At 41.2% G+C, this 9,686-nt stretch overlaps 1 protein-coding gene across 1 annotated transcript; it reads left to right on the plus strand.

Moving 5' to 3' along the window:
- Positions 1-1,693: 1,693 nt before the first annotated feature.
- Positions 1,694-6,386, plus strand: LOC136420486 (uncharacterized). Its single transcript, XM_066407439.1, has one exon. The coding sequence runs from the start codon at positions 2,796-2,798 to the stop codon at positions 6,318-6,320; it is 3,525 nt and encodes a 1,174-aa protein (XP_066263536.1). The 5' UTR covers positions 1,694-2,795; the 3' UTR covers positions 6,321-6,386.
- Positions 6,387-9,686: the final 3,300 nt, after the last annotated feature.

Consider the following 9,686-nt stretch of genomic DNA (forward strand, 5'->3'; position numbering starts at 1 on the left):
ACCTCAATTGAATCCTTTGATGTATCACTCTTATTGGATACCGTAGTGTTTAGTCTTAAGTTTTGTAAAATTCATTAGCATTGTTAATAATTTAAGCAAAGATATGTATGTCTTGTTTTTTTTAATACCTACGAACTTGCCATAAATTGTACCTGATACATTTGTTGTGCAATAAACTTTGATTGATTTGAACATTTTTGCACACCCACACCCACATACAGACATAGTATGAGTAATATGACTTCGACTAAGTTTGTTGAAAATTCATTGTTTGCTCTAGCCTTATTCAAGGTCAAATGATTTTTGCTGTTTTTTTTCTTCTTTCTTTTGTGTTCTCTTACTCGTAGCATAACTTTTGTCTAAGCAAATGAGCTAGGTAACTAGAAAGATGATGAAATAAATATATATACATTTGTAAGGATATGTTGAATTCTATATGCACATTTTCATACAGTATACATTTTTCATCTGTAGAGATCAAGAAGAGGAAATTGAAGAACTGAAACAGAAGATAGAAAAAATGCAGCTACTGATTGACAGCAAAGAACCGTAAGTAGATTTAATGTACTTTTTAATATCGAAACACAGGTATTACCCGATATAGTTATGCTCTGCATGCTTGATGGAGTGATTTGTATTTGAGAGCAAATTATATGTGCATTCTGTGTAGCAACATCACATTACTTATAACTAGAGTTCCACGACCTCATACCTTCGCCAAATGATTTTAACCATTGTGACTGACGTATTAGGAGTGTTTCTCATCAATTATAAATCATACCAGTTGATTGTCTTGAAATATGACATGTCCAAAGTATGACCTTAACAAAGTATGAGCTTAACAAAGAATGTTATGCTAATATTGATCATGAATTATGCAAATGAGGCCCTTATGTGCATAATTTGATTCTTCGATGTTCACATTCACATAACTCCCTGATGCCACAAAAAAGTATTAAATGCATGAAATTTCCGTCATTTACCAGTATGGAATTATAGTAGTTTCGCATTTAAGAGTCATTGCATGAGAAAACCAGGCAGAGGTGGGAAGATGGGGGTCGGCCAAATCGGCTCAAACTTTGTATGTGTGATAGGTATGTTGAACTATGAACAGCCATATAATTAAAACCCTCCAGCTATTTTTCGTTATGGAGATCTGGGACCCCCCTCCAAGACCCTCCGAAATCAGGTTATTTATGGCTGAAAAATACTAAAGTTTCGATGGCTACTGTTGGAATTATGATAAAGATATGGAGATAACTTTTATATTTCCACATAGCATAGGTTTCATAGTTTTACAGACCAAAAGTTGAAGAGGAAGCGTTGAAGTTAAGAGGGTGTGCTAGGGGGTTACCGGAACCAATGAAAGCAGAATTTTCATCCCTATGAATTTTAGTCATTTTCAAGGCGCATTATCTGCCCTGGGCAGTGGCTTTGGTGAACGGTTTTATTGCTGCTGGAGAGAGGAACATCTACTGATACAAAAACAAGCGTCGTAAATTTGGGACCTTCATAACGCGGGCCGTGAGTGGGGGGTCTTTATGGGGATTTTTGGGTGTTTGGACTATAGTAAATCTAGTAATGACGTCTCACTACAGGGTATGTTAGGCCCAATTTTTTTGTGACAATGTGTTAAAATCATTAAACAATTATTTAAAAAGTCTAATTAATTAGCAGTATTGATTTGGGCCCTGCATGGGGGGTATGAGGACACTTAAAATGAATTAAACTGGTTTTACGCATTTTATTGTTACTCTAAAGTTTACGTTCCTTACAAGAACCAAGAAACATTAAATATGTGGAACCTACTGAAAAGGTAATGCATGGGGGTTATCAGGACAAGAAATGTGCCAGACAAATAGGACCAGTACATGTATGTTGCTAACAAATTGCGATATGCTGATGGCGTGTTGCTTGGCATGCCCATCTTTGTTATGTATTTTATTGTACATTAGTTTTGTGATATCTCATTTTTTTTCAAATACTTCAAGTACGAAATAATTGTAACCAGTTATGCATGCCTTCTATGATCAAGTCAAATGCTTTGGCAGGAATGAATTTTTAACAAGGCCTGCATGTGCCGAAAGTTTGATGATTGGCAAGAAGTAGGTCAGGGTGTAATGTAAGCCCTGCCTCACTCCCCCTGTCTGGGGCTGGGGGGTGCATTGTTGTTTTTTTGGTCTGGGTCTGCCGACCCCAGGGTCACGTTAAAGATAAGGATCTGACTAGCTGTTTTTGCTTCCATGTGGTTTCTTTAGGGGTTTTTGAACATAGCTAATCTATAAGTATTAAAATCAGTTAACTCCAAAGAATGTGTCAAACAACAAAATATGTGTGTTGGCTTAGCTGTGTTAAGGTGTCTGATGTAGGTTTTGGATACAATTGTCACTGGTTGACATCATAATGCCCCTTAATAAAAGCATATCTTACATGTCAATTTACCAATACCCCAAAGGTAGCCTCCAACAGGCTTTGGGTCAGACATTGCAGGTCTCGGGAGTTTCCAGCATGTAGCCAGTCTTTGAGGTAGTTTTTTTTACTTATTTTCATGATTTCTTTTAACCTTTATTTACCTCAAGGCTCACGTGATGTACGTGACGATGTAAATTGCTTGGACACGTATGAATGTGACACTGTTAGATTTATACCATTTCCAAGTAGTTTTAGGGAATCTTCCATTATATGCAAAGTATTCAGTGTGACGGTATACGAACATACTTTCTTTCACCATCAATGTCTTGTTTTAATTTCATTTGATTCTAAAAAATGGAATTTTGTGTTCTTGCAGGACAAAAATGAGTTGTTCATTTGGAAACCCGGGGTCAGAGTGTGGGTCTTCACATTACTTCCCCACAAACACATCAGTGATCCCCTTGTCTGCATGTAACAATGATGTAACACCTTACCTAGTCAGACTAGGTCTCAGTGGACCTGGTCGTGGTGGCCGCAATAGGGCAGAACTAAAAGAACAGGACTTGATTCTAAACAGAGCGGGACGTTTTGGCTTGTCTGCAGAAGAAAAGGACAGCTTGACAGTGTGTCCAAAGCACCGGTTTGACCTTACAACACAATGGGTCGGAGGAAGAAGAACCACGTGTACACACCCACAACACAGAGGGAAGAGAACGGCTTTCAAACTGCCAAGACGTGTGTCATTGCCTCTGTCCATCCATCTGTACACCACCTACAACAGAGTGGTACCTGTTGGATCTGCAATTTGTGACCTTTGCAGAAAACACGCATCAAAGCCGGATACAGAAAGCAGTGAAATGGAAGGACCCCAAGATGCGCCTGAACAGCCTGGACCAAGTCAGGATCCCAAAAGTGTCATGGGGCCCCCAGCACAGCCTGTACCATCAACTTCTGCAGCAACATTACCGGTAACTTATGAAGTTAGCACCCAAGAGGAGAGAGCAAGTTCATCATCATCATCCATTTCTGAAGTTCCGTCAGCTGAAGTCACCTTTGAAAGTCAGAGTAGCAGTACTACAAGCGAGGGTGAAGCAGACACTAGTATCTGGGTAGATGAAAAGCACCATCAGGAAGAGAACAGAGAATCACTCAATACAGCTATCGACCGGATAACAGAAGGAAGGGTGAGTCCCATAAGATCGAGTCTAAACACACCGTGGGAGGAGGTGACAGACAGACAGAAGAATTACTATCTAAAGAAAGCTAGAGAGGCAGTCAAAACCACGATGACAGTCATTGCCCCAGGTCAGGAACAAGATTTGTGGCGTAGCCTAGTGAAAGCACCACCATTTTACCATGAAGAACAACCGCCTGCGAAGAAAAAGATGTGGGATCAGCAAACAGTACAGACTTTAGTAAAGGCCTACCAGGAAGCAGAGACATGGCAGACAAGGCAGCAAATTCTGTCCTTGTTTGCAGATGATTACACAAAAGAAGAACTCCAGGAACTGATTCCTGGGCTAACCAAGTGGAGGATTGATCAAGCCAGGGCGCATGCCACGGAGTCAGGCCCAGGAAAACCTGTGCAGCAACAGCCCATTTACCGGACCAGACTAAACCCAGTAAAGACAGACCACTTCCTCTCTTTTCTGACACAGCCACATCTACTGCAAGATGTCGCATATGGAACCAAAACCATGAAGCTGGACTCAGGGGAAACAATAACAATCCCTGCCGCTATCCGCACACTCATACCTTCCAGAATTATCAACCAATACCAACAGTACTGTACTGGCGCCAACTTCCAACCCCTGCATGACAGGACCCTCTTCAAATTCATAGAGGTATGTGCTGCAAGTCGGCAAAAATCCTTGCAAGGTCTAGATTATATCTCTACCGAGGGAACCGAGGCGTTTGACACACTATGCAACATTGTAGATGCCCTTGTCCAAAGTGGTGCGTCAGTAGCCTGGGGAAAAACTGTCACCCCCAAGCTTAAGGAAGGAAAGCGATACCTGAAGACGGATTACAAGACTCATGTAAACCGTGAAGATGCATGTGGTGATCATTGCATTTCATTTGCCCTCAGTGAAAGGGGGAAGGAAACATTGGCTGTGAAATGCAGCCATCGCCATGAGATTGCCTGTGATCGATGTGCTGAGATAGACAACAGTTTGTCTGAAGTACAGAAGATGATTGAGAAAGAAGGCCTTCTGTCAGAGGAGCACAAGAGTCGACTGCTTTTCAGTTTTGAACAATCATCTACAGCTATTCACAACTGGAAGGCCCATTTGCTACGAGCAGTAAACCAGGACCTTGCCAAACAATCTGCTCTTCAGAAACTAGATGATCAAACAGCTCTGATAGTCATGGATTGGGCGATGAAGTTTCTTCCGTTGAAGTACAGAGAGCAGATGACGGACTTCTTCGGGAAACGTGGAAGGAGCTGGCATGTGTCTGCAGTAATCACAAAGGGAGATGATGGAAAGTTTGATGTTGAGTGTTTTGTCCACATTTTCAACAGCTGCCGACAGGACTGGTCAGCTATCTGTGCCATCCTGCAGAGTGTGCTTCAGACCATCAAGTCAGATAACCCTGCTCTGAAGAAAGCGTTTTTGAGGTCTGACAACGCAGGATGTTACCACTGTGCTCCTCTGATGCTGTCTCTGTCATTGATCAGTCAGAAAACTGGTATTTCTGTTCTGCGCTATGACTTCTCAGATCCGCAGGCAGGCAAAGATATTTGCGACCGCAAGATAGCGTCAATGAAGACTCACATAAGAAGGTATGTCAATGAGAAACATGACGTATTAACTGCCGAAGGCATGAAGGAAGCATTGGAGTCCCATGGTGGCATAAAGGGCTGTAGAATAGCTGTGGCACAAACGGAAGAAACAAACAGGGAGTATCCAAGACAAAAATGGGAAGGTGTCAAGTCATGGAACAACTTCATGTTTGAAACCGATGAGGACATACGAGTCTGGAGAGCCTTTGATATTGGGGTTGGAGAAGTGGTGTCATTTCCCCCAGTGCCACAGACGCAAGACCTTCCAACCCTGAAGATCACAGCACCGTTTGGTCCACCACAGTCGCACACAAGTCACATCACAACATCCACAGGTGGGGAAAAGTCGCCGCTGTTTCATTGTCCTGAGCCAGGATGTGTGGCGACATTCCGCTCAGCCAACAAGCTGGAAGAGCACATGGATGTTGGAGAACACCTTAAAGAACTGGAGCGAGAGTCCGCATACGACAAAATACGCAAGCAGTGGGCCCAAGCTGTGACTGGTATAGCTCATGGCCCTGTGTTAGCCTCACAGACGTTTGGAGAAACGTCCAGAGCTGACGCTGTAGGATCCTCCCGTGTTGTAAGTGAAGGCTGGGCAATCCGGACTGCCAAAGGTGGCCAGCGGATGTCAGACAAGACAAAGACCTATCTGACTGACATATTTAATCAGGGGGCTACGTCGGGCCAGAAAGCTGACGCTGCTCAAGTGGCCCGGGATATGCAGCACGCAAAAGGATCTGATGGGAAGCTGTTGCTCCAGCCCAGCGAGTGGCGCACATCCAAGCAGATCACGAGCTATTTTGCTAGGCTGTCAGCGGCACAGAGACAGGAAAGTACAGAATCTGTGGCTACTGACATGGAGGCGATAGAAGAGGAAGGCGAGTGGCAAGCACTCCGAAAGACAGTGTATAATAACATTGATTACAGTCATCCGATCACATTTGAAGATATTAACTTGTGCGAACTTGCAAAAGCCAAAGGTCTCAAATCATTAAAGCTGCAGGAACTAAAGCGCATATGTGATCATTTCCATCTGCACGTTAAAGGCTCTATGGCAAGAAAAATGTCATTCACACAGGCATTGGATGCCATCATAGGCACATGCACATGTGGAAACTGATATCATGATGTTTTTCAACTATATAGCTTTGTAGGATAGAGGATTTTGTAGCAATAACTTGATGAAGATAAAAGTTTAAAACACATGCATTCCTTTTGTGATATGCATTTCAACAGTTTAAGTAAATATTTTGTGTGTTACTGAAGTTTATTTTGCAAATGGTATGCTAAACTGTTAATTTGTGATATGTTATTTTCTGTATGAATGTTATACTTTATTATATTTTTGTGTTCAAATAATTTCTTATGATGATAAATGAAACCATCAATGTACCATAGTGAATGTCTGTAACTACAATGTAGTATATCTGTACTGCTCTGTCTTGATCGAGAAAGGTACAAGTACCCGTATATCGAACATGATTGTCTATAATTGTTCTTTGCCATTTTTGTTACCTTATTTCCGAGTGAAATGCCATTATGTACTAATTACCTCTGCTTCCATGTGGCATGTGTATTAAACGGAAGCTCCATTTGTGGATTCCTCATAACCCCCATGCAGAGCCTTCTTATTATCTACCACAAAGTAAAAGTTATTAGGGAACTTACTATCTGTCTACAACTAAGAGAACATTGATAAAATGTGTAGAATTAGTTTAAGTCCTTTACAGGTATCCCCATATCCCCCATATAGAGCCCAAATCAATACTGCTACTAGTAATTAATTAGACTTTTTTAATAATTGTTTAATGATTTTTACACATTGTCACAAAAAAATTGGGCCTAACATACCCTGTAGTGAGACGTCATTACTAGATTTACTATAGTCCAAACACCCAAAAATCCCCATAAAGACCCCCCAGTCACGGCCCGCGTTATGAAGGTCCCAAATTTACGACGCTTGTTTTTGAATCAGTAGATGTTCCTCTCTCCAGCAGCAATAAAACCGTTCACCAAAGCCACTGCCCAGGGCAGATAATGCGCCTTGAAAATGACTAAAATTCATAGGGATGAAAATTCTGCTTTCATTGGTTCCGGTAACCCCCTAGCACACCCTCTTAACTTCAACGCTTCCTCTTCAACTTTTGGTCTGTAAAACTATGAAACCTATGCTATGTGGAAATATAAAAGTTATCTCCATATCTTTATCAGAATTCCAACAGAAGCCATCGAAACTTTAGTATTTTTCAGCCATAAATAACCCGATTTCGGAGGGTCTTGGAGGGGGGTCCCAGATCTCCATAACGAAAAATAGCTGGAGGGTTTTAATTATATGGCTATTCATAGTTCAACATACCTATCACACATACAAAGTTTGAGCCGATTTGGCCGACCCCCATCTTCCCACCTCTGCCTGGTTTTGCCTGGTTTTCTCGTGCAATGACTCTTAAGTATGCAAATTAGACCCACATTTTTCATATTTTCTATCTTCAACATTCCTCTCTTCCTTAGTTACAATTTGAATAGTCATATCATGGCACAAAGCAGATTTTTAGAGTTGCCTCATTAATTATGCAAATTAGAATCTGATTTGCATAATTATCGGCCAATCATTCTAAGCATCACACAAGCTATCAACATACCAAAAATCATGATCATCCATCAAGGCCATCTTGATTTATAGTATTGTCTCATTAATTATGCAAATGAGGTCGTCATTTGCATAGTTCATATCAATTAATATTTCTCTCTTCCTCACTTACATATGTCACATGTTTCAAAGTCCTATCATGGAATTTGGCGGATGTATAAACTTTCCTCATTAATTATGCAAATTAGATACTGATTTGCATAAAAAGTATCTAATCATGTTCATCATCACTCAAGCTATCTACTTACCAAAAATCATTGCCATCCATCAAGCCCTTCTTGAGTTATTCCCTTTCAAAGTCAGATGCAAACCTGCTCCTGCAGTTCCAAATAAGCCGCTAGGGGGCCCAAACCCATACCACTTACTCTCTGTCCAAAGAGCTATCTACCACTCAAAAATCAGTTCCATAGCAGGTCCAGAACACGAGATATCAAAACAGGAAGTTCCGCTGCAGTACCATAACAAGCCGCTAGGGGACCCAAAATCTAATCATTTCCAAGTCTCATCAAGACCTACCCACCTACCAAATATCAAGACAATCCATCCAAGCCTTCTCGAGTTATGCTGTACATTACACACACACATACATACATACAAACGCTACCCTCTGCATAACCTTCTCGGCGAAGGTAAAAAAACTTAAGAATGTTCTTTTTTTTATGTTTTCACTACAGAAAGACTGCTTGGCAGCTCGCCAATGATCAGCATATGACTGATGTGAAGGAGTGAGTCACTTTATTATTTTGGGTCACTTTATTCTGGGTCAGGGGTCAGGAAGGTGGCTGCCATGTTTTCTTCTGTGTGAGTGGCTAGGGTTTTTAATCTGTTGAATATCTGTTCGGAAAGTAACCATCCATGCATCTTAACTTTATATAACAATAGCTTTTACAGTATAGAACATTTTGTAGGAAAGATTTTGTTGAAATTTTTAGTCCAAGGAGTCATTTATCCGTAAGAGACCCCACCTGTTTTGATGTCTTTCCTAAGTGGGGAGGGCGCCACACTTATGACCTCTGATGCCTCCACGTTAACGTTATATTAGTTTTTATACTTTCTGCTGAGAAGCACAACTCAATTAGGTCCGCGCCCTTCGGCTCTTTGAGACAGAAGTTTGGTTCCCTGTGGTCATTATTGTTTTCTGTATTATATGCCTTTGACGCCGGGACCTTCTACGTTTCAACTAGCGACCGATTGGGGAGGGGGGCAGTTCTGAGCGGTGCTTCTCAGATGCAAATGCAGTTTTTTACCATTGGAACCTGTTTGTAGTTATCCATTGTTCTATCTATTCTTTGAATGTGAATATTGCATATGAATGTTATTGAAGTCCTGATAATTATTGTAGTATTGTGTCATCTAGGTTAAACAGCATTGAACTAAGCGCCAGCATTCATATGCAAATTAGACTAAAGTATTAGTCTGACGAAGGCTCATTGTAAATAGTTAAGCGCCGGATCAGCGGCAGCTGTAGACGATCTGTAGATGATTTGTTGACGATCTTTCTAAGCAGATACCACCCTTCTAGATCTGAATCATGTGTTATGCAAACATTTCAAATGTAAGAATAAGAGGGAACCGCGGTGGGCTGGCTAGGAAACAGAAACATTGTAGAATCAAACCACTGATTACAAATAGACTTGATGTATATGCAAATGACTATGTAAGTCGCAGATGTGTCGTAAACAATAGAGTACTTCGTAAGATAACAACAGTCCCCGCCACTTATGGCAGGACAACACGACAGAACTTTAGGACCCTTCCATGCCTATTCTTGTCTAATGTACGATCACTTGTTAGTAAGAAATGTGAGTTAGAGGCTACTCTGGCCTATCATTCTGC

This window comes from Branchiostoma lanceolatum, chromosome 15 (assembly GCF_035083965.1).
Source record: "Branchiostoma lanceolatum isolate klBraLanc5 chromosome 15, klBraLanc5.hap2, whole genome shotgun sequence".
Lineage (NCBI taxonomy): Eukaryota > Metazoa > Chordata > Leptocardii > Amphioxiformes > Branchiostomatidae > Branchiostoma > Branchiostoma lanceolatum.

Excerpts from the sequence above, each read along its gene's own strand:
- LOC136420486 (XM_066407439.1), top strand. The coding sequence starts at position 2,796 with ATGAGTTGTTCATTTGGAAACCCGGGGTCAGAGTGTGGGTCTTCACAT.